Source organism: Mustelus asterias, unplaced genomic scaffold (assembly GCF_964213995.1).
Source record: "Mustelus asterias unplaced genomic scaffold, sMusAst1.hap1.1 HAP1_SCAFFOLD_3776, whole genome shotgun sequence".
NCBI classification, from domain to species: Eukaryota; Metazoa; Chordata; class Chondrichthyes; order Carcharhiniformes; family Triakidae; genus Mustelus; species Mustelus asterias.
This window is the reverse complement of record NW_027593721.1, coordinates 1,322-27,985: the sequence shown is the minus strand read 5'-3', so window position 1 is coordinate 27,985 and position 26,664 is coordinate 1,322. Positions and strand designations below refer to the sequence as shown.

The 26,664-nt window shown below is 53.1% G+C and overlaps 1 protein-coding gene across 1 annotated transcript; it reads right to left on the bottom strand.

The window, feature by feature from the left end:
* Window positions 1-498: 498 nt before the first annotated feature.
* LOC144490774 (histone lysine demethylase PHF8-like) lies at window positions 499-23,905 on the bottom strand. Its single transcript, XM_078208477.1, has 5 exons — window positions 23,595-23,905; window positions 4,681-4,766; window positions 3,217-3,334; window positions 2,038-2,198; window positions 499-640 (listed from the first exon to the last, which is right to left on the bottom strand). Exons 1-5 carry the CDS (start codon window positions 23,690-23,692, stop codon window positions 531-533), a joined length of 573 nt encoding a protein of 190 aa, XP_078064603.1. The 5' UTR covers window positions 23,693-23,905; the 3' UTR covers window positions 499-530.
* Between the last annotated feature and the right edge of the window lie 2,759 nt (window positions 23,906-26,664).

Here is a 26,664-nt window from a genome sequence, read left to right as displayed (position 1 = left end):
CCCCCTCCCCGTCCCCCTCCCCGCGCTCGCCCCCTCCCCGCGCTCCCATCCCCCTCCCATCCCCTTCGCTCGCCCCCTCCCCACGCTTTGCCCCCTCCCCTCCCCTCCCCACCCCCTCCCCTCGCTCGCCCCCTCGCTCGCCCCCTCCCCGCGCTCGCCCCTCCCTCACTCGCTCGCCCCCTCCCCACCCCCCTCCCTCCCCTTGCTCGCCCCCTCCCCACCCCCCTCCCCTCCCCTCGCTCGCCCCCTCCCCACACCCCTCCCCTCGCTTGCCCCCTCCCCACCCCCCTCCCCTCGCTCGCCCCCTCCTGCCCCCTCCCCTCGCTCGCCCCCTCCCCGCCCCCTCCCTCGCCCCCCTCCCCTCGCTCGCCCCCTCCCCTCCCCTCGCTCGCCCCCTCCCCTCCCTCCCTCCCCTCGCTCGCCCCCTCCCCCTCCCCCCTCCCTCGCTCGCCCCCCCCTCCCGCCCCCCTCCCCTCGCTCGCCCCCTCCCCGCCCTCACCTGGTGTCTGAGAATTCCAGGCTGATGACATTCAGCACCTTCTCGCGGCTGCTGCTGTTGTAATATTTGACAAAGTCCCCAGCTTCATCTTGCAGTCTGCCTGACGGGCCACATCGATAACATCGATAATCTTCTCCGAGCCTGCCAGGGGCAGCATGCAGCAGTTCAGAAAGACAAGCAGCAGTTAAGTAGCGAGGAACAGTAACCAGGCAGGGAGGGCACTAAATACACAACACTTGCACCCCCACCCCCCAATAACACAGGACACTCAGACACCTCCCCCCAATAACACAGGACACTCAGGCACCTCCCCCCAATAACACAGGACACTCAGACACCTCCCCCAATAACACAAGACACTCAGACACCTCCCCCCAATAACACAGGACACTCAGACACCTCCCCCCAATAACACAGGACACTCAGACACCACCCCCCAATAACACAGGACACTCAGACACCTCCCCCCAATAACACAGGACACTCAGACACCTCCCCCAATAACACAGGACACTCAGACACCTCCCCCCAATAACACAGGACACTCAGACACCTCCCCCCAATAACACAGGACACTCAGACACCTCCCCCCAATAACACAGGACACTCAGACACCTCCCCCCAATAACACAGGACACTCAGACACCTCCCCCCAATAACACAGGACACTCAGACGCCTCCCCCCAATAACACAGGACACTCAGACACCTCCCCCCAATAACACAGGACACTCAGACCCCCCCTCCCCATGACACAGGTCATTCAGACCTCCCCCCCAACCACCAAATAACGCAGTACATTCGAACCCCCCCCATAACACGGGACACTCTGACCCCCCCTCCCCATAACACAGGACCTCCCCCCATAACGCAGGACACTCGGACCCCCCCAATAACACAGGACACCCGGACCCCCCCTCCCCATAACACAGGACACTCGGACCCCTCCTTCCCATAATGCAGGACACTCGGACCCCCCCAATAACGCAGGACACTCGGACCCCCCCAATAACACAGGACACCCAGACCCCCCCAATAACGCAGGACACTCGGACCCCCCCCAATAACACAGGGCACTCGGACCCCCCCAATAACGCAGGACACTCGGACCCCCCCTCCCCATAACACAGGGCACTCGGACCCCCCCAATAACACAGGACACCCAGACCCCCCCAATAACGCAGGACACTCGGACCCCCCCAATAACACAGGGCACTCGGACCCCCCCATAACGCAAGACACTCGGACCCCCCCATAACGCAGGACACTCGGACCCCCCCATAACGCAGGACACTCGGACCCCCCCATAACGCAGGACACTCGGACCCCCCCAATAACATAGGACATTTGGACCCCCCAATAACGCAGGACATTTGGACCCTGCCCCCGCATAACACAGGACACTCGGACCCCCCCACCCCATAACACAGGACACTCGGACCTCCCCCCAAACAACGCGGGACACTTGCACACGCACCCTCCAGTATGCAGGAGGCTTGTGTGACCATCCGGTGCAGAGTGAGACACTCACAAACTCACCCACGCACCGCTCCACGTCATTGACGGTGAAAGTGCTGGAGGGCACGGTCATTCCCAGACCATCCTTCTTCGCCACCAGAATGGGCACACTGAAACTGTTCTCCTCCAGGTACTCCACTGTCAGCTGATATCCTGTCGGCTTCAGGATTACCTCATCTGCACTAGAGACGACGAGAGAGAAAGGGGGACACAGAGCCAAGTACAACCATTAGATAAGGAGACAAACATTATTAACAGAACAGATCTCTCTGCCTCACCTCAAAGGCAGCACAGTGATCCCTCAGCACTGACCCTCCCACAGTGCGGCGCTCCCTCAGCACTGACCCTCCCACAGTGCGGCGCTCCCTCAGCACTGACCCTCCCACAGTGCGGCGCTCCCTCAGCACTGACCCTCCCACAGTGCGGCGCTCCCTCAGCACTGACCCTCCCACAGTGTGGCGCTCCTCAGCACTGACCCTCCCACAGTGCGGCGCTTCCTCAGCACTGACCCTCCCACAGTGTGGCGCTCCCTTGGCACTGACCCTCCCACAGTGTGGCGCTCCCTCAGCACTGACCCTCCCACAGTGCGGCGCTCCCTCAGCACTGACCCTCCCACAGTGCGGCGCTCCCTCAGCACTGACCCTCCCGCAGTGCGGCGCTCCCTCAGCACTGACCCTCCCACAGTGCGGCGCTCCCTCAGCACTGACCCTCCCACAGTGCGGCGCTTCCTCAGCACTGACCCTCCCGCAGTGCGGCGCTCCCTCAGCACTGACCCTCCCACAGTGCGGCGCTCCCTCAGCACTGACCCTCCCGCAGTGCGGCGCTTCCTCAGCACTGACCCTCCCACAGTGCGGCGCTCCCTCAGCACTGACCCTCCCACAGTGCGGCGCTCCCTCAGCGCCGACCCTCCCACAGTGTGGCGCTCCCTCAGCACTGACCCTCCCACAGTGTGGCGCTCCCTCAGCACTGCATTCAGAAATGCCAGCCCCGATTATGGGACTCCGGTCTCTGCAGTGAGTATTGAATCCAGGACTTGCTGACTGAAGATTCTGGAGCGAGACCCAATTGGAACTTGGCCCAGGGACAGGACGCGGGGACCCTTACTGGACACACATACATTCCACAAAAAGACACCCACGTCTTGGGCCGGCCGCCCCTGGGCTGCCTCTTGGGTTGGGAGGGACCAATGGTCAACCCTACCTTGGGAAGGTGCGGCTCCGCAGCTCCTTAATAAAGATCTGACTCCCTGTTTGGACTGGCTGCGATCTGTCCACATTGCACAGACTATCCTGCTTGAGCCAGCTTTTTCTCCTTTTCACTGGCGAGAGAAAGAGAGAGGGGTACAGGATGAAATTCAAATCAAACCCACCTATAAAATACGGAGATTGTCCCACATTCTCCCCCAATCCCCGTGGGAGCGAGTCCCACATTCTCCCCCACTCCCCGTGGGAGCGAGTCCCACATTCTCCCCCACTCCCCGTGGGAGCGAGTCCCACATTCTCCCCCACTCCCCATGGGAGCGAGTCCCACATTCTCCCCCACTCCCTGTAGGAGCGAGTTCCACATTCTCCCTGCTCTCCCCGTGGGAGCGAGTTCCACACTCACCCCGCGGGAGTGAGTTCCACATTCACCCCGCTCTTCCAGTGGGAGCAAGTTCCACATTCTCCTCGCTCTCCCCGTGGGAGCGAGTCCCACATTCTCCCCCACTCCCCGTGGGAGCGAGTCCCACATTCTCCCCCACTCCTTGTGGGAGCAAGTCCCACATTCTCCCCACTCCCCGTGGGAGCGAGTTCCACATTCTCCCCACTCCCCGTGGGATTGAGTCCCACATTCTCCCCTCTCTCCCTGTGGGAGTGAGTCCCACATTCTCCCCACTCTCTCTTTGGGAGCGAGTCCCACATTCTCCCCCACTCCCTGTGGGAGCAAGTTCTACATTCTCCCCACTCCCCGTGGGATCGAGTCCCACATTCTCCCCCACTCCCCGTGGGAGCGAGTTCCACATTCTCCCCTACTCCCCGTGGGATCGAGTCCCACATTCTCCCCCACTCCCCGTGGGAGCGAGTCCCACATTCTCCCCTACTCCCCGTGGGATCGAGTCCCACATTCTCCCCCACTCCCCGTGGGAGCGAGTTCCACATTCTCCCCTACTCCCCGTGGGAGCGAGTCCCACATTCTCCCCTCTCTCCCTGTGGGAGCGAGTCCCACATTCTCCCCGCTCTCCCTGTGGGAGCAAGTCTCACATTCTCCCCGCTCCCCGTGGGGGCGAGTCCCACATTCTCCCCGCTCTCCCTGTGGGAGCGAGTCCCACATTCTCCCCGCTCTCTGGATAAAGACCTTTCTCCCGAATTCTCTTTGTTGGAATTTTTAGTGAGTGTCTCATGTTGACGGACCCCTTGGATTTGGTCTATCCCCCACCCAACAAGTGGAAAGGCCTCTATGTCAACCCAATGGAAAATCCTGATGCTTTGGAGGATCTTGACAAGAATGTGAATATAAAACCTGTAAGGAGGCTTGCACGGATTGGGATAATGACGGTCAGTGAGCACAGGATTACTCCAAGGTCAGAGGCAGCCTGACTCTCAGCTTCGGAGTCTCCTTGCAGCCAAGCAATGGGAATGGGGCCCATCTTAAACCAGGCAGCTGAGATAGGGAGAGGATACTTACTCACAGACAGGCCATGGCTCTTCTCACAGTTCGGGCAGTGGTACAAATCAATCTCTGTGGCCAAATCTTCCTCCACACCGACACAGCTGGAAAAACAGTCACCGCAAGGACAGATTAACAGCCCGTTACCTCAGCACCGGCACCACAGACAGACAGACAGAGAGGTGGTCGGACTGCGAACATTAGCAATGAGTCAAGAGTGAGATCACAGAGGCAAATGTTCAAACCAAAAATCATGTCAGAATCAGGGAGTGTAGTGGGGAAACGATAGGAAGAGCAGAACAACATTCCAACATCAATTCACAACCCACACACATGTACGGCATCTGTCCGATCCCCGAACAACACATCGTGAACTCTGTCCGAACCCGGAACAACACATCGTGAACTCTGTTCGAACCCCAAACAACACATCGTGAACTCTGTCCGATCCCCGAACACATCGTAAACTCTGTCCGATCCCCGAACAACACATCGTAAACTCTGTCCGATCCCCGAACCACACATCGTAAACTCTGTCCGATCCCCGAACCACACATCGTAAACTCTGTCCGACCCCGAACAACACATGGTAATTTCTGTCCGATCCCCGAACACATCGCAAACTCTGTCCGATCCCCGAACACATCGTAAACTCTGTCCGAACCCCGAACAACACATTGTAAACTCTGTCCGATCCCCGAACAACACATCGTAAACTCTGTCCGATCCCCGAACCACACATCGTAAACTCTGTCCGACCCCCGAACAACACATCGTAAACTCTGTCCGAACCCCGAACAACACATGGTAATTTCTGTCCGATCCCCGAACACATCGCAAACTCTGTCCGATCCCCGAACACATCGTAAACTCTGTCCGAACCCCGAACAACACATTGTAAACTCTGTCCGATCCCCGAACAACACATCGTTGGGCGGCACGGTAGCACAGTGGTTAGCACTGGTGCTTCACAGCTCCAGGGACCTGGGTTCGATTCCTGGCTTGGGTCACTGTCTGTGTGGAGTTTGCACATTCTCCTCGTGTCTGCGTGGGTTTCCTCCGGGTGCTCCGGTTTCCTCCCACAGTCCAACGATGTGCGGGTTAGGTTGATTGGCCATGCTAAAATTGCCCTTAGTGTCTTGAGATGGGTAGGTTAGAGGGATTAGCGGGTAAATATGTAGGGATATGGGGGTAGGGCCTGAGTGGCATTGTGGTCGGTGTAGACTCGATGGGCCGAATGGCCTCTTTCTGCACTGTAGGGTTTCTATGATTCTATGATCGTAAACACTGTCCGATCCCCGAACAACACATCGTAAACTCTGTCCGATCCCCGAACAAAACATCGTAAACTCTGTCCGATCCCCGAACAACACATCGTAAACTCTGTCCGATCCCCGAACAACACATCGTAAACTCTGTCCAATCCCCGAACAACACATCGTAAACTCTGTCCGACCCCCGAACAACACATCGCCAACTCTGTCCGAACCCCGAACAACACATCGTAAACACTGTCTGATCCCCGAACAACACATCGTAAACTCTGTCCAATTCCTGAACAACACATCGTAAACACTGTCTGATCCCCGAACAACACATCGTAAACTCTGTCCGAACCCCGAACAACACATCGTAAACTCTGTCCGATCCCCGAACAACACATCGTAAACTCTGTCCGAACCCCGAACAACACATGGTAAACACTGTCTGATCCGCATCCAACACATCGTAAACTCCATCCGATCCCCATCCAACACATCGTAAACTCTGTCTGATCACCATCCAACACATCGTAAACTCTGTCCAATCCCCGAACACATCGTAAACTCTGTCCGATCCCCGAACAACACATCGTAAACTCTGTCCGATCCCCGAACAACACATCGTAAACACTGTCTGATCCGCATCCAACACATCGTAAACTCCATCCGATCCCCATCCAACACATCGTAAACTCTGTCTGATCACCATCCAACACATCGTAAACTCTGTCCAATCCCCGAACACATCGTAAACTCTGTCCGATCCCCGAACAACACATCGTAAACTCTGTCCGATCCCCGAACAACACATCGTAAACTCTGTCCGAACCCCGAACAACACATGGTAATTTCTGTCCAATCCCCGAACACATCGTAAACTCTGTCCGATCCCCGAACAAAACATCGTAAACTCTGTCCGAACCCCGAACACATCGTAAACTCTGTCCGATCCCCGAACAACACATGGTAATTTCTGTCCGATCCCCGAACAACACATCGTAAACTCTGTCCGATCCCCGAACACATCGTAAACTCTGTCCGATCCCCGAACAACACATGGTAATTTCTGTCCAATCCCCGAACACATCGCAAACTCTGTCCGAACCCCGAACAACACATGGTAATTTCTGTCCAATCCCCGAACACATCGCAAACTCTGTCCGATCCCCGAACAACACATCGTAAACTCTGTCCGAACCCCGAACAACACATCGTAAACTCTGTCCGATCCCCGAACAACACATCGTTGGGCGGCACGGTAGCACAGTGGTTAGCACTGGTGCTTCACAGCTCCAGGGACCTGGGTTCGATTCCTGGCTTGGGTCACTGTCTCTGTGGAGTTTGCACATTCTCCTCTTGTCTGCGTGGGTTTCCTCCGGGTGCTCCGGTTTCCTCCCACAGTCCAAAGATGTGCGGGTTAGGTTGATTGGCCATGCTAAAAATTGCCCTTAGTGTCTTGAGATGGGCAGGTTAGCGGGTAAATATGTAGGGATATGGGGGTAGGGCCTGAGTGGCATTGTGGTCGGTGTAGACTCGATGGGCCGAATGGCCTCTTTCTGCACTGTAGGGTTTCTATGATTCTCTGATCGTAAACACTGTCCGATCCCTGAACAACACATCGTAAACTCTGTCTGATCCGCATCCAACACATCGTAAACTCTGTCCGATCCCCGAACAACACATCGTAAACTCTGTCCGATCCCCATCCAACACATCGTAAACTCTGTCCGATCCCTGAACAACACATCGTAAAATCTGTCCGAGCCCCGAACAACACATCGTAAACTCTGTCCGATCCCCATCCAACACATCGTAAACTCTGTCCGATCCCCGAACAACACATCGTAAACACTGTCTGATCCGCATCCAACACATCGTAAAATCTGTCCGAGCCCCGAACAACACATCGTAAACTCTGTCCGAGCCCCGAACAACACATCGTAAACTCTGTCTGATCCCCGAACACATCGTAAACTCTGTCCGATCCCCGAACAACACATCGTAAACTCTGTCCGATCCCCATCCAACACATCGTAAACTCTGTCCGATACCCATCCAACACATCGTAAACTCTGTCCGATCCCCATCCAACACATCGTAAACTCTGTCCGATACCCATCCAACACATCGTAAATTCTGTCCGATCCCCAAACAACACATCGTAAACTCTGTCCGATCCCCATCCAACACATCGTAAACTCTGTCCGATCCCTGAACAACACATCGTAAAATCTGTCCGAGCCCCGAACAACACATCGTAAACTCTGTCCGAGCCCCGAACAACACATCGTAAACTCTGTCTGATCCCCGAACAACACATCGTAAACTCTGTCCGATCCCCGAACAACACATCGCAAACTCTGTCCGATCCCCGTCCAACACATCGTAAACTCTGTCCGATCCTCGTCCAACACATCGTAAACACTGTCTGATCCGCATCCAACACATCGTAAACTCTGTCCGATCCCCGTCCAACACATCGTAAACTCTATCCGATCCCCGAACAACACATCGTAAACACTGTCTGATCCGCATCCAACACATCGTAAACTCTGTCCGATCCCCGTCCAACACATCGTAAACTCTGTCCGATCCCCGAACAACACATCGTCAACTCTGTCCAATCCCCATCCAACACATCGTAAACTCTGTCCGATCACCATCCAACACATCGTAACCTCTGTCTGATCCCCGAACAACACATCGTAAACTCTGTCCGATCCCCGAACAACACATCGTAAACTCTGTCCGATCACCATCCAACACATCGTAAACTCTGTCCGATCCCCGAACAACACATCGTAAACTCTGTCTGATCACCATCCAACACATCGTAAACTCTGTCCGATCCCCGAACAACACATCGTAAACTCTGTCCGATCCCCGAACAACACATTGTAAACTCTGTCCGATCCCCGAACAACACATCGTAAACTCTGTCCGATCCCCGTCCAACACATCGTAAACTCTGTCTGATCCCCGAACAACACATCGTAAACTCTGTCCGATCCCCGTCCAACACATCGTAAACTCTGTCCGATCCCCGAACAACACATCGTAAACGCTGTCCGATCCCCGAACAACACATCGTAAACTCTGTCCGATCCCCGAACAACACATCGTAAACACTGTCTGATCCGCATCCAACACATCGTAAACTCTGTCCGATCCCCGAACAACACATCGTAAACTCTGTCCGATCCCCGTCCAACACATCGTAAACACTGTCTGATCCGCATCCAACACATCGTAAACTCTGTCCGATCCCCGTCCAACACATCGTAAACTCTATCCGATCCCCGAACAACACATCGTAAACACTGTCTGATCCGCATCCAACACATCGTAAACTCTGTCCGATCCCCGTCCAACACATCGTAACCTCTGTCCGATCCCCGAACAACACATCGTCAACTCTGTCCAGTCCCCATCCAACACATCGTAAACTCTGTCCGATACCCATCCAACACATCGTAACCTCTGTCTGATCCCCGAACAACACATCGTAAACTCTGTCCGATCCCCGAACAACACATCGTAAACTCTATCCGATCCCCGAACAACACGTCGTAAACACTGTCCGATCACCATCCAACACATCGTAACCTCTGTCTGATCCCCGAACAACACATCGTAAACTCTGTCTGATCCCCGAACAACACATCGTAAACTCTGTCTGATCCCCGAACACATCGTAAACTCTGTCCGATCCCCGAACAACACATCGTAAACTCTGTCCGATCCCCGAACAACACATCGTAACCTCTGTCTGATCCCCGAACAACACATCGTAACCTCTGTCTGATCCCCGAACAACACATCGTAAACTCTGTCCGATCCCCGAACAACACATCGTAAACTCTGTCCGATCCCCGAACAACACATCGTAAACTCTGTCTGATCCGCATCCAACACATCGTAAACTCTGTCCGATCCCCGGACAACACATCGTAACCTCTGTCTGATCCCCGAACAACACATCGTAAACTCTGTCCGATCCCCGGACAACACATCGTAACCTCTGTCTGATCCCCGAACAACACATCGTAAACTCTGTCCGATCCCCGAACAACACATCGTAAACTCTGTCCGATCCCCGAACAACACATCGTAAACTCTGTCCGATCCCCGTCCAACACATCGTAAACTCTGTCCGATCCCCGAACAACACATCGTAAACTCTGTCCGATACCCATCCAACACATCGTAAACACTGTCCGATCCCCGAACAACACATCGTAAACTCTGTCTGATCCCCGAACAACACATCGTAGACACTCTCCGATCCCCATCCAACACATCGTAAACTCTGTCTGATCCCCGAACAACACATCGTAAACTCTGCCCAATCCCCGAACAACACCGTCAACTCTGTCCGATCCCCATCCAACACATCGTCAACTCTGTCCGATCCCCATCCAATACATCGTAAACTCTGTCCGATCCCCGAACAACACATAGTAAACTCTGTCCGATCCCCGAACAACACATCGTAAACTCTCTCCGATCCCCATCCAACACATCGTGAACTCTGTCCGATCCCTGAACAACACATCGTAAACTCTCTCCGATCCCCATCCAACACATCATAAACTCTGTCCGATCCCTGAACAACACATCGTAAACTCTGTCCGATCCCCATCCAACACATCGTAAACTCTGTCCCATACGCATCCAACACATCGTAATCTCTGTCCGATCCCCATCCAACACATCGTAAACTCTGTCTGATCCCCGAACAACACATCGTAAACACTCTCCGACCCCTATCCAACACATCATAAACTCTGTCCGATCCTCGCACAACACATCGTAAACTCTGTCCGATCCTCATCCAACACATCGTAAACTCTGTCCAATCCCCGAACAACACATCGTAAACTCTGTCCGATCCTCGCACAACACATCGTAAACTCTGTCCGATCCTCATCCAACACATCGTAAACTCTGTCCAATCCCCGAACAACACATCGTAAACTCTGTCTGATCCTCGCACAACACATCGTAAACTCTGTCGGATCGCCATCCAACACATCGTAAACTCTGTCGGATCGCCATCCAACACATCGTAAACTCTGTCCGATCCTCATCCAACACATCGTAAACTCTGTCCAATCCCCGAACAACACATCGTAAACTCTGTCCGATCCTCGCACAACACATCGTAAACTCTGTCCGATCCTCATCCAACACATCGTAAACTCTGTCCAATCCCCGAACAACACATCGTAAACTCTGTCCGATCCTCGCACAACACATCGTAAACTCTGTCCGATCCTCATCCAACATATCGTAAACTCTGTCCAATCCCCGAACAACACATCGTAAACTCTGTCCGATCCTCGCACAACACATCGTAAACTCTGTCGGATCGCCATCCAACACATCGTAAACTTTGTCCGATCCCCGTACAACACATCGTAAACTCTGCCCAATCCCTGAACAACACCGTCAACTTTGTCCGATCCATGAACAACACATCGTGAACTCTGTCCGATCCTCGAACAACACATCGCAAACTCTGTCTGATCCCCGAACAACACATCGTAAACTCTGTCCGATCCCCGAACAACACATCGTAAACTCTGTCCGATCCCCGAACAACACATCGTAAACTCTGTCCGACCCCCGAACAACACATCGTAAACTCTGTCTGATCCCCGAACAACACATCGTAAACTCTGTCCGATCCCCGAACAACACATCGCAAACTCTGTCTGATCCCCGAACAACACATCGTAAACTCTGTCCGATCCCCGAACAACACATCGTAAACTCTGTCCGATCCCCGAACAACACATCGTAAACTCTGTCCGACCCCCGAACAACACATCGTAAACTCTGTCCGACCCCCGAACAACACATCGTAAACTCTGTCCAATGTCCGAACAACACATCGTAAACTCTGTCCGATCCCCGAACGCATCGTAAACTCTGTCCGATCCCCATCCAACACATCGTAAACTCTGTCTCATCCCCAAACACATCGTAAACTTTGTCCGATCGCTGAACAACACATCGTAAACTTTGTCCGATCCCCGAACAACACATCGTAAACTCTGTCCGATCCCCGAACAACACATCGTAAACTCTGTCCGATCCCCGAACAACACATCGTAAACTCTGTCCGATCCCCGAACAACACATCGCAAATGCTGTCCGATCCTCATCCAACACATCGCAAACTCTGTCCGATCCCTATCCAACACATCGCAAACTCTACGATCCCCATCCAACACATCGTAAACTCTGTCGGATCGCCATCCAACAGATCGTAAACACTGTCCAATACCCGAACAACACATCGTGAACTCTGTCCAATCCCCAAACAACACATCGTAAACTCTGTCCGATCCCCGAACAACACATCGTAAACTCTGTCCGATCCCCGAACAACACATCGTAAACTCTGTCCGATCCCCGAACCACACATCGTAAACTCTGTCCAATCCCCGAACAACACATCGTAAAGTCTGTCCAATCCCCGAACAACACATCGTAAACTCTGTCCGACCCCCGAACAACACGTCGTAAACTCTGTCCGATCCCCGAACCACACATCGTAAACTCTGTCCAATCCCCGAACAACACATCGTAAAGTCTGTCCAATCCCCGAACAACACATCGTAAAGTCTGTCCGATCCCCATCCAACACATCGTAAACTCTGTCCGAAGCCCGAACAACACATCGTAAAGTCTGTCCGATCCCCATCCAACACATCGTAAACTCTGTCCGAACCCCGAACAACACATCGTGAACTCTGTCCGATCCCCGAACAACACATCGTAAACTCTGTCCGATCCCCGAACAACACATCGTAAACTCTGTCCGATCCCCATCCAACACATCGTAAACTCTGTCCGAAGCCCGAACAACACATCGTAAACTCTGTCTGATCCCCGAACAACACATCGTAAACTCTGTCCGATCCCCGAACAACACATCGTAAAGTCTGTCCGATCCCCATCCAACACATCGTAAACTCTGTCCGATCCCCGAACAACACATCGTAAACTCTGTCCGATCCCCGAACAACACATCGTAAACTCTGTCCGATCCCCGAACAACACATCGCAAACTCTGTCCGATCCCCGAACAACACATCGTAAACTCTGTCCGATCCCTGAACAACACATCGTAAACTCTGTCGGATCGCCATCCAACACATCGCAAACTCTACGATCCCCATCCAACACATCGTAAACTCTGTCGGATCGCCATCATACAGATCGTAACGTCTGTCTGATCCCCGAACAACACATCGTCAACTCTGTCCGATCCCCATCCAACACATCGCAAACTCTGTCCGATCCCCGAACAACACATCGTAAACTCTGTCGGATCGCCATCCAACAGATCGTAAACTCTGTCCGATCCCCAAACAACACATCGTAAACTCTGTCCGATCCCTGAACAACACATCGTAAACTCTGTCGGATCGCCATCCAACACATCGCAAACTCTACGATCCCCATCCAACACATCGTAAACTCTGTCGGATCGCCATCATACAGATCGTAACGTCTGTCTGATCCCCGAACACATCGTCAACTCTGTCCGATCCCCATCCAACACATCGCAAACTCTGTCCGATCCCCGAACAACACATCGTAAACTCTGTCGGATCGCCATCCAACAGATCGTAAACTCTGTCCAATTCCTGAACAACACATCGTAAACTCTGTCCGATCCCCGAACAACACATCGTAAACACTGTCTGATCCCCGAACACATCGTAAACTCTGTCGGATCCCCGAACAACACATCGTAAAGTCTGTCCGATCCCCATCCAACACATCGTAAACTCTGTCCGATCCCCGAACAACACATCGTAAACTCTGTCCGATCCCAGAACAACACATCGTAAACTCTGTCTGATCCCCGAACAATACATCGTAAACTCTGTCCGATCCCCGAACAACACATCGTAAACTCTGTCCGATCCCAGAACAATACATCGTAAACTCTGTCCGATCCCCGAACACATCGTAAACTCTGTCTGATCCCCGAACAATACATCGTAAACTCTGTCCGATCCCCGAACAACACATCGTAAACTCTGTCCGATCCCAGAACAACACATCGTAAACTCTGTCCGATCCTCGCACAACACATCGTAAACTCTGTCGGATCGCCATCCAACGCATCGCAAACTCTACGATCCCCATCCAACACATCGTAAACTCTGTCGGATCGCCATCCAACACATCGCAAACTCTGTCCGATCCCCGAACAACACATCGTAAACTCTGTCCGATCCCCGAACAATACATCGTAAACTCTGTCCGATCCCCGAACAATACATCGTAAACTCTGTCCGATCCCAGAACAACACATCGTAAACTCTGTCCGATCCTCGCACAACACATCGTAAACTCTGTCGGATCGCCATCCAACGCATCGCAAACTCTACGATCCCCATCCAACACATCGTAAACTCTGTCGGATCGCCATCCAACACATCGCAAACTCTGTCCGATCCCCGAACAACACATCGTAAACTCTGTCGGATCGCCATCCAACAGGTCGTAAACTCTGTCTGATCCCCATCCAACACATCGTCAACTCTGTCCGATCCTCGTCCAGCACATCATAAACTGTCTGATCCCCGAACAACACATCATAAACTGTCTGATCCCTGAACAACACATCGTAAACTCTGTCCGATCCCCATCCAACACATCGCAAACTCTGTCTGATCCCCGAACAACACATCGTAAACTCTGTCGGATCGCCATCCAACAGGTCGTAAACTCTGTCTGATCCCCATCCAACACATCGTCAACTCTGTCCGATCCTCGTCCAGCACATCATAAACTGTCTGATCCCCGAACAACACATCATAAACTGTCTGATCCCTGAACAACACATCGCAAACTCTGTCCGATCCCCGAACAACACATCGTAAACTCTGTCCGATCCCTGAACAACACATCGTAAACTCTGTCGGATCGCCATCCAACACATCGCAAACTCTACGATCCCCATCCAACACATCGTAAACTCTGTCGGATCGCCATCATACAGATCGTAACGTCTGTCTGATCCCCGAACAACACATCGTCAACTCTGTCCGATCCCCATCCAACACATCGCAAACTCTGTCCGATCCCCGAACAACACATCGTAAACTCTGTCGGATCGCCATCCAACAGATCGTAAACTCTGTCCGATCCCCAAACAACACATCGTAAACTCTGTCCGATCCCTGAACAACACATCGTAAACTCTGTCGGATCGCCATCCAACACATCGCAAACTCTACGATCCCCATCCAACACATCGTAAACTCTGTCGGATCGCCATCATACAGATCGTAACGTCTGTCTGATCCCCGAACACATCGTCAACTCTGTCCGATCCCCATCCAACACATCGCAAACTCTGTCCGATCCCCGAACAACACATCGTAAACTCTGTCGGATCGCCATCCAACAGATCGTAAACTCTGTCCAATTCCTGAACAACACATCGTAAACTCTGTCCGATCCCCGAACAACACATCGTAAACACTGTCTGATCCCCGAACACATCGTAAACTCTGTCGGATCCCCGAACAACACATCGTAAAGTCTGTCCGATCCCCATCCAACACATCGTAAACTCTGTCCGATCCCCGAACAACACATCGTAAACTCTGTCCGATCCCAGAACAACACATCGTAAACTCTGTCTGATCCCCGAACAATACATCGTAAACTCTGTCCGATCCCCGAACAACACATCGTAAACTCTGTCCGATCCCAGAACAATACATCGTAAACTCTGTCCGATCCCCGAACACATCGTAAACTCTGTCTGATCCCCGAACAATACATCGTAAACTCTGTCCGATCCCCGAACAACACATCGTAAACTCTGTCCGATCCCAGAACAACACATCGTAAACTCTGTCCGATCCTCGCACAACACATCGTAAACTCTGTCGGATCGCCATCCAACGCATCGCAAACTCTACGATCCCCATCCAACACATCGTAAACTCTGTCGGATCGCCATCCAACACATCGCAAACTCTGTCCGATCCCCGAACAACACATCGTAAACTCTGTCCGATCCCCGAACAATACATCGTAAACTCTGTCCGATCCCCGAACAATACATCGTAAACTCTGTCCGATCCCAGAACAACACATCGTAAACTCTGTCCGATCCTCGCACAACACATCGTAAACTCTGTCGGATCGCCATCCAACGCATCGCAAACTCTACGATCCCCATCCAACACATCGTAAACTCTGTCGGATCGCCATCCAACACATCGCAAACTCTGTCCGATCCCCGAACAACACATCGTAAACTCTGTCGGATCGCCATCCAACAGGTCGTAAACTCTGTCTGATCCCCATCCAACACATCGTCAACTCTGTCCGATCCTCGTCCAGCACATCATAAACTGTCTGATCCCCGAACAACACATCATAAACTGTCTGATCCCTGAACAACACATCGTAAACTCTGTCCGATCCCCATCCAACACATCGCAAACTCTGTCTGATCCCCGAACAACACATCGTAAACTCTGTCGGATCGCCATCCAACAGGTCGTAAACTCTGTCTGATCCCCATCCAACACATCGTCAACTCTGTCCGATCCTCGTCCAGCACATCATAAACTGTCTGATCCCCGAACAACACATCATAAACTGTCTGATCCCTGAACAACACATCGCAAACTCTGTCCGATCCCCGAACAACACATCGTAAACTCTGTCCGATCCCTGAACAACACATCGTAAACTCTGTCGGATCGCCATCCAACACATCGCAAACTCTACGATCCCCATCCAACACATCGTAAACTCTGTCGGATCGCCATCATACAGATCGTAACGTCTGTCTGATCCCCGAACAACACATCGTCAACTCTGTCCGATCCCCATCCAACACATCGCAAACTCTGTCCGATCCCCGAACAACACATCGTAAACTCTGTCGGATCGCCATCCAACAGATCGTAAACTCTGTCCGATCCCCAAACAACACATCGTAAACTCTGTCCGATCCCTGAACAACACATCGTAAACTCTGTCGGATCGCCATCCAACACATCGCAAACTCTACGATCCCCATCCAACACATCGTAAACTCTGTCGGATCGCCATCATACAGATCGTAACGTCTGTCTGATCCCCGAACACATCGTCAACTCTGTCCGATCCCCATCCAACACATCGCAAACTCTGTCCGATCCCCGAACAACACATCGTAAACTCTGTCGGATCGCCATCCAACAGATCGTAAACTCTGTCCAATTCCTGAACAACACATCGTAAACTCTGTCCGATCCCCGAACAACACATCGTAAACACTGTCTGATCCCCGAACAACACATCGTAAACTCTGTCGGATCCCCGAACAACACATCGTAAAGTCTGTCCGATCCCCATCCAACACATCGTAAACTCTGTCCGATCCCCGAACAACACATCGTAAACTCTGTCCGATCCCAGAACAACACATCGTAAACTCTGTCTGATCCCCGAACAATACATCGTAAACTCTGTCCGATCCCCGAACAACACATCGTAAACTCTGTCCGATCCCAGAACAATACATCGTAAACTCTGTCCGATCCCCGAACACATCGTAAACTCTGTCTGATCCCCGAACAATACATCGTAAACTCTGTCCGATCCCCGAACAACACATCGTAAACTCTGTCCGATCCCAGAACAACACATCGTAAACTCTGTCCGATCCTCGCACAACACATCGTAAACTCTGTCGGATCGCCATCCAACGCATCGCAAACTCTACGATCCCCATCCAACACATCGTAAACTCTGTCAGATCGCCATCCAACACATCGCAAACTCTGTCCGATCCCCGAACAACACATCGTAAACTCTGTCCGATCCCCGAACAATACATCGTAAACTCTGTCCGATCCCCGAACAATACATCGTAAACTCTGTCCGATCCCAGAACAACACATCGTAAACTCTGTCCGATCCTCGCACAACACATCGTAAACTCTGTCGGATCGCCATCCAACGCATCGCAAACTCTACGATCCCCATCCAACACATCGTAAACTCTGTCGGATCGCCATCCAACACATCGCAAACTCTGTCCGATCCCCGAACAACACATCGTAAACTCTGTCCGATCCCCGAACAATACATCGTAAACTCTGTCCGATCCCAGAACAACACATCGTAAACTCTGTCCGATCCTCGCACAACACATCGTAAACTCTGTCGGATCGCCATCCAACGCATCGCAAACTCTACGATCCCCATCCAACACATCGTAAACTCTGTCGGATCGCCATCCAACACATCGCAAACTCTGTCCGATCCCCGAACACATCGTAAACTCTGTCGGATCGCCATCCAACAGGTCGTAAACTCTGTCTGATCCCCATCCAACACATCGTCAACTCTGTCCGATCCTCGTCCAGCACATCATAAACTGTCTGATCCCCGAACAACACATCATAAACTGTCTGATCCCTGAACAACACATCGTAAACTCTGTCCGATCCCCATCCAACACATCGCAAACTCTGTCTGATCCCCGAACAACACATCGTAAACTCTGTCGGATCGCCATCCAACAGGTCGTAAACTCTGTCTGATCCCCATCCAACACATCGTCAACTCTGTCCGATCCTCGTCCAGCACATCATAAACTGTCTGATCCCCCAACAACACATCATAAACTGTCTGATCCCTGAACAACACATCGTAAACTCTGTCCGATCCCCATCCAACACATCGCAAACTCTGTCTGATCCCCGAACAACACATCGTAAACTCTGTCTGATCACCATCCAACACATCGTAAACTCTGTCCGAACCCCGAACAACACATCGTAAACTCTGCCCGATCCCGTGCTTGGGTGTATTACCCTGGGGTTTATTTTTGAGTTGATTATCAGGAGGCTATTGTTTTGGAGTTTATTTATTTCCCAGGTCCAGGTGCAGTTTATTATCGGGGTGTATTATTCTGGGGCTTATTATTGGGGGGTTATTTATTTCCCAGGTCTGGGTGGAGTTTCTTATCGGGGTTTATTACCGGGGCGTGTTACATCGAACATAGAACATAGAAAAACTACAGCACAAACAGGCCCTTCGGCCCACAAGTTGCGCCGGTCATGTCCCTACCTACCTAGGCTTATATATAGGCTTACCTATAACCCTCAATCCTATTAAGTCCCATGTACTCATCCAGAAGTCTCTTAAAAGACCCTATTGAATCCGCCTCCACCACCATTCACGGCAGCCGATTCCACTCACCCACCACCCTCTGAGTGAAAAACTTACCCCTGACATCTCCTCTGTACCTACCCCCCAGCACCTTAAACCCGTGTCCTCTCGTAGCAGCCATTTCCACCCTGGGAAAAAGCCTCCGAGAATCCACCCGATCCATACCTCTCAACATCTTGTAAACCTCTATCAGGTCACCTCTCATCCTTCGTCTCTCCAAGGAGAAAAGACCGAGCTCCCTCAGCCTATCCTCATAAGGCATGCCAACCAATCCAGGCAACATCCTTGTAAATCTTCTCTGCACCCTTTCAATCATTTCCACATCCCTCCTGTAATGAGGCGACCAGAACTGAGCACAGTACTCCAAGTGGGGTCTGACGAGGGTCTTATATAGCTGCATCATTATCCCCCGACTCCTAAACTCAATCCCTCGATTGATGAAGGCCAGCACACCATACGCCTTCTTAACCACCTCCTCTACCTGCGAGGCCGATTTAAGAGTCCTATGGACCCGGACCCCAAGGTCCTTCTGATCCTCTACACTGCTAAGAGTCTTACCCTCGATATTATACTCCTTCATTCCATTTGATCTGCCAAAATGGACCACGACACATTTATCCGGGTTGAAGTCCACCTACCACTTCTCCGCCCAGTCTTGCATCCTATCTATGTCACGCTGCAGCTTCTGACATCCCTCCAACCTATCCACAACACCACAAACCTTCGTGTCGTCGGCAAACTTACCAACCCATCCCTCCACTTCCGTATCCAGGTCATTTATGAAAATGACAAACAGCAAGGGTCCCAGAACAGATCTCTGGGGTGTATTATGGGGGGCGTGTCACTCTGGGGTGTATTATGGGGGTGTGTCACCCCGGGGTGTATTATGGGGGCGTGTCACTCTGGGGTGTATTATGGGGGTGTGTCATCCCGGGGTGTATTATGGGGGTGTGTCACCCCGGGGTGTATTATGGGGGTGTGTCACCCCGGGGTGTATTATGGGGGTGTGTCACCCCGGGGTGTATTATGGGGGTGTGTCATCCCGGGGTGTATTATGGGGGTGTGTCACCCCGGGGTGTATTATGGGGGTGTGTCACTCTGGGGTGTATTATGGGGGTGTGTCATCCCGGGGTGTATTATGGGGGTGTGTCACCCCGGGGTGTATTATGGGGGTGTGTCACCCCGGGGTGTATTATGGGGGTGTGTCACCCCGGGGTGTATTATGGGGGGCGTGTCACTCTGGGGTGTATTATGGGGGTGTGTCATCCCGGGGTGTATTATGGGGGTGTGTCACCCCGGGGTGTATTATGGGGGTGTGTCACCCCGGGGTGTATTATGGGGGTGTGTCACCCCGGGGTGTATTATGGGGGTGTGTCACCCCGGGGTGTATTATGGGGGTGTGTCACCCCGGGGTGTATTATGGGGGTGTGTCACCCCGGGGTGTATTATGGGGGTGTGTCACCCCGGGGTGTATTATGGGGGTGTGTCACCCCGGGGTGTATTATGGGGGTGTGTCACCCCGGGGGGTATTATGGGGGTGTGTCACCCCGGGGTTTATCATGGGGGGTGTCACCCCGGGGTGTATTATGGGGGTGTGTCACCCCGGGGTGTATTATGGGGGTGTGTCACCCCGGGGGTGTATTATGGGGGTGTGTCACCCCGGGGTGTATTATGGGGGTGTGTCACCCCGGGGTGTATTATGGGGGTGTGTCACCCCGGGGTGTATTATGGGGGTGTGTCACCCCGGGGGGTATTATGGGGGTGTGTCACCCCGGGGTTTATCATGGGGGGGTGTCACCCTGGGGTGTATTATGGGGGTGTGTCACCCCGGGGTGTATTATGGGGGTGTGTCACCCCGGGGGTGTATTATGGGGGCGTGTCACCCCAGGGTGTATTATGGGGGTGTGTCACCCCGGGGTGTACTATGGGGGTGTGTCACCCCGGGGGTGTATTATGGGGGTGTGTCACCCCGGGGTGTATTATGGGGGTGTGTCACCCCGGGGTGTATTATGGGGGTGTGTCACCCTGGGGTGTATTATGGGGGCGTGTCACCCCGGGGTGTATTATGGGGGTGTGTCACCCCGGGGTGTATTATGGGGGTGTGTCACCCCGGGGTGTATTATGGGGGTGTGTCACCCCGGGGTGTATTATGGGGGTGTGTCACCCCGGGGTGTATTATGGGGGCGTGTCACCCCGGGGTGTATTATGGGGGCGTGTCACTCTGGGGTGTATTATGGGGGTGTGTCACCCTGGGGTGTATTATGGGGGCGTGTCACCCCGGGGTGTATTATGGGGGTGTGTCACCCCGGGGTGTATTATGGGGGTGTGTCACCCCGGGGTGTATTATGGGGGAGTGTCACCCTGGGGTGTATTATGGGGGTGTGTCACCCCGGGGGGTATTATGGGGGAGTGTCACCCCGGGGTGTATTATGGGGGTGTGTCACCCCGGGGTGTATTATGGGGGTGTGTCACCCCGGGGTGTATTATGGGGGTGTGTCACCCCGGGGTGTATTATGGGGGAGTGTCACCCCGGGGTGTATTATGGGGGAGTGTCACCCTGGGGTGTATTATGGGGGAGTGTCACCCTGGGGTGTATTATGGGGGTGTGTCACCCCGGGGTGTATTATGGGGGTGTGTCACCCCGGGGTGTATTATGGGGGTGTGTCACCCCGGGGTGTATTATGGGGGTGTGTCACCCCGGGGTGTATTATGGGGGCGTGTCACTCTGTGGTGTATTATGGGGGTGTGTCACCCCGGGGGTGTATTATGGGGGTGTGTCACCCCGGGGTGTATTATGGGGGTGTGTCACCCCGGGGTGTATTATGGGGGTGTGTCACCCCGGGGTGTATTATGGGGGCGTGTCACTCTGGGGTGTATTATGGGGGTGTGTCATCCCGGGGTGTATTATGGGGGTGTGTCACCCCGGGGTGTATTATGGGGGGCGTCACCCCGGGGTGTATTATGGGGGTGTGTCACCCCGGGGTGTATTATGGGGGTGTGTCACCCCGGGGTGTATTATGGGGGTGTGTCACCCCGGGGTGTATTATGGGGGTGTGTCACCCCGGGGTGTATTATGGGGGTGTGTCACCCCGGGGTGTATTATGGGGGGCGTCACCCCGGGGGTGTATTATGGGGGTGTGTCACCCCGGGGTGTATTATGGGGGCGTGTCACCCCGGGGGTGTATTATGGGGGTGTGTCACCCCGGGGTGTATTATGGGGGTGTGTCACCCCGGGGTGTACTATGGGGGTGTGTCACCCCGGGGTGTATTATGGGGGCGTGTCACCCCGGGGTGTATTATGGGGGTGTGTCACCCCGGGGTGTATTATGGGGGGCGTCACCCCGGGGGTGTATTATGGGGGTGTGTCACCCCGGGGTGTACTATGGGGGTGTGTCACCCCGGGGTGTATTATGGGGGCGTGTCACCCCGGGGGTGTATTATGACACGAAGGTTGGTGGTGCTGTGGATAGTGTAGAGGGATGTCAGCAGTTGCAACGAGACATCGATAAGATGCAAGACTGGGTGGAGAAGCGGCAGATGGACTTCAACCCAGATAAGTGTGTGGTGGTTCATTTTGGCAGGTCGAATAGGATGAAAGAATGTAATATTAAGGGTAAGACACTTGGCAGTGTGGAAGGTCAGAAGGATGTTGGGGTCCGAGTTCATGGGACACTCAAAGCAGCATCGCAGGTAGAGGCTGTGGTTAAGAAGGCGTATGGAATACTGGCCTTCATTAATAGAGGAATTGAGTTTAGAAATCGGGAGATAATGCTGCAGCTGTATAGGACCCTGGTCAGACCCCACTTGGAGTACTGTGCCCAGTTCTGGTCGCCTCATTACAGGAGGGATGTGGAAATGATTGAAAGGATGCAGAGGAGATTTACAAGGATGTTGCCTGGATTGGTTGGCATGCCTTATGAGGATAGGTTGAGGGAGCTCAGTCTTTTCTCCTTGGAGAGACATAGGATGAGAGGTGACCTGATAGAGGTGTCCAAGATGTTGAGGGGTATAGATCGGGTGGATTCTCAGAGGCTTTTACCCAGGGCTGAAATGGTTGTCACAAGTGGTCACATGTTTAGGGTGCTGGGGAATAGGTACAGAGGAGATGTTAGGGGTAAGTTTTTCACTCAGAGGGTGGTGGGTGCGTGGAATCGGCTGCCGGTAGTGGTGGTGGAGGCGGATTTGAAAGGGTCTTTTAAGAGACTTTTGGATAAGTTCATGGAAGTTAGTAAGATAGAGGGTTATAGATAAGCCTAGTAGGTGGGGACATGTTCGGCGCAACTTGTGGGCCGAAGGGCCTGTTTGTGCTGTAGCTTTCTATGTTCTATGTGAGGTGTTATTACTCTGGGGGTTATTGGGGGTTTATTCTGGGGGTTATTGGGGGTTTATTCTGGGGGTTATTGGGGGTTTATTCTGGGGGTTACTGATTGCCCCCCGGGCCTGCCCCGCTCTTACCTGCCGTGGAACCAGTCCTGACAGACATCGCACTCGATCATGAAGCGGGTCACATCATAGGGTAAGCGGCAGACGCAGTAAACCGGCACGGACGCCATTGTCCCGATGGGCCGAGTGGCCGCGGGGGTTTGACAGCGCTGCCGGTCCGCACTTTCCAGCGGCCGGAGCGGCCTCCCCCCCGGCAGCGGCAATGAGGAGAGTCCCCGGGCCGGCAGAGTCCCCGGGCCGGTACAAGCTGCACAATCCCCGGGGGAGATTCAGCACTCAGTTACTGCCCGCCATCGCAGCCAACCTGACATCGCTCCATTCCCAGCCGCAGATTCCACACGGCGCCAGACTCCCAACTCCCAGCCTCCATTCCCAGCCGCAGATTCCACACGGCGCCAGACTCCCAACTCCCAGCCTCCATTCCCAGCCGCAGATTCCACACGGCGCCAGACTCCCAACCTCCAGTCTCCATTCCCAGTCGCAGATTCGACAGACTCCATTCCCAGCCGCAGATTCCACACGGCGCCAGACTCCCAACCTCAATTCCCAGCCGCAGGTTCGACACAGCACCAGTCTCCCAACCTCCATTCTCAGCCGCAGATTCGACACAGCACCAGTCTCCCAACCTCCATTCTCAGCCGCAGATTCGACACAGCGCCAGTCTCCCAACCTCCATTCCCAGCCGCAGATTCCACACGGCGCCAGACTCCCAACGTCCAGTCTCCATTCCCAACCGCACTTTCCACAGCACCGAGCGCCCCGCCGATGCCGATTGTAACAACACCCCGGCTCCACACAATCACAATAATCCCCGCCGAATATTAATCCGCAGATTAGTGATTTTAATGGAGCAAATCCTGAAATCGCTCCGTTCCCGGCCGCACTTTCGACACGGCGCCAGACTCCCGAAAGGTCGATTCCATTTCCCGTCCGCACTTTCCACGGTGCCGATCACCCCCCCACCCCCGGGTGTGTGTGAAATTAAACAAATCCCGCGGCCCGGACAATCACAATAATACCCCGGGAATATTCATCCTCAGATGGTTAACATTACTACAATTACGATTCAAATCGCTCCGTTCCGCTTCGCACTTTCGGCACCTCCTCCTCCTCTGGGGGGGAATCACATTGAACAATAACAGAGAAGGTCCTGGATAGAGTGGACCTGGAGAGGATGTCCCCACTAGTCGGAGAGACCAGGATCCGACGGCACAGCCTCAGAGTGAAGGGATAACCCTTGAGAACTGGGATGAGGAGGGATTTCTTCAGCCAGAGGGTGGGGAATTGTGTGGGACTCTTGGCCGCAGAAGGCTGTGGAGGTCATCGAGTGTCTTTAAGACAGAGATAGAGAGGTTCTTGATCGGTAAGGAGATCAAAGCTTATGGGAAGGGTGGCACAGTAGTTAGGACTGCTGCCTCACAGTGCCAGGGACCTGGGTTCGATTCCCAGCTTCATTACGGTGTTGTCAGCCTACTTGCGACACAAATTTTTAAAAAACTTTAGAATGGGGTTGAGAAACTTATCAGGCGGAGCAGACTCAATGGGCCAAATGGCCTAACTCTGCTGCAAAATCCGATGGTCTTGTGACCAGGGCAGCAGGCTCAGGACTGCCACTTGGAGGTCCCCCTCCAAGCCACTGACCGTCCTGACTTGGAAATATATTGGCCGTTCCTTCACGGTCGTTGGGTCAAAATCCTGAAGCTTCCTCCCTAACAGCACTGTAGATGTACCAGCACCACACGGGACTTCAGCAGGTTCAAGAAGGATCCCCCCCGCCAACCCAACGCACCACCTTCTCAGCCCACGAGGCTCACATCCCATAAATTTCAATAAAGTCACTTGGTTCAAGGGCAATTAGCGATGGGAAACAAACGCTGGCCTTGACAATGACGCCCACATCCCCATGAGAGAATGGAGGAATGCACAGTTGGCAGCACTGTGCATAGAGGCACCAGAGTGACGTCTGATGAAAATTCTGCAGGTTATTGTTTTAAACTGGTGAGGGAGAGAGAGAGGCCTGCTCTCTCAAGCCCTCAAGTTCCAGTCAGACCAGGCCCTGCACAGGGCTGCGACTGAGTCAACAACAGGCACAGGGAAATCCGACACCCCTGTCCGGGGAGTGTGCCCCACCCTTACTTCTCTCCTGCAACCTTCTCCAGCCCCCTCACTAACAAGCATCACTAAGCTGCCCGAAAGCCCTTTCCCAATCTCTCACACCTCCCTCTCACCCTCTGCCATTTGCTACAATCGTGGCCTCAGCCACTCAGAGCCAACCAATCAGCACCATAAGACCATAAGACATAGGAGCGGAAGTAAGGCCATTCGGCCCATCGAGTCCACTCCACCATTCAATCATGGTTGATTTCAACTCCATTTACCCGCTCTCTCCCCATAGCCCTTAATTCCTCGAGAAATCAAGAATTTATCAATTTCTGTCTTGAAGACGCTCAACGTCTCGGCCTCCACAGCCCTCTGTGGCAATGAATTCCACAGACCTACCACTCTCTGGCTGAAGAAATTTCTCCTCATCTCTGTTCTAAAGTGACTCCCTTTTATTCTAAGGCTGTGCCCCCGCGTCCTAGTCTCCCCTGCTAATGGAAACAACTTCCCTACGTCCATCCTATCTAAGCCGTTCATTATCTTTTCCCTGGAGCATAAATTGTTGCAAGAGTCATGGAATTTGACGTTGTTGGGTTTTCCTGATAAGTGCAAGATGAAAAGCTTTGATAACATGTCTCTCTCCAACAATATTCAAGTTCGATGCCACCAAACGAGTTGCCCTGGGGCAGTGTTATTTTTAATCAGCAGAGTCCGGTACAAGCACAATGGGCTGAATGGCCTTCCTCCTGTGCTGAAAGGTTGGTGGACTGGGAACAGACGGACGTTCAGAGGGAGCACATGCAGCAAGAATTTAATGGTGCAAAGAGTGATTGAGAAAGATGCCCATGTTGGGATTATTGGGAAGTATACATGCTGTAATCCCTGTGAAGTGAATGTGAGTAACTACAGCCAGCAATCCCCTCAGATTCTATTGTAGTCAACATCTTGGAGCTTAAATATGGAAACAGGCAGATTCCCAACT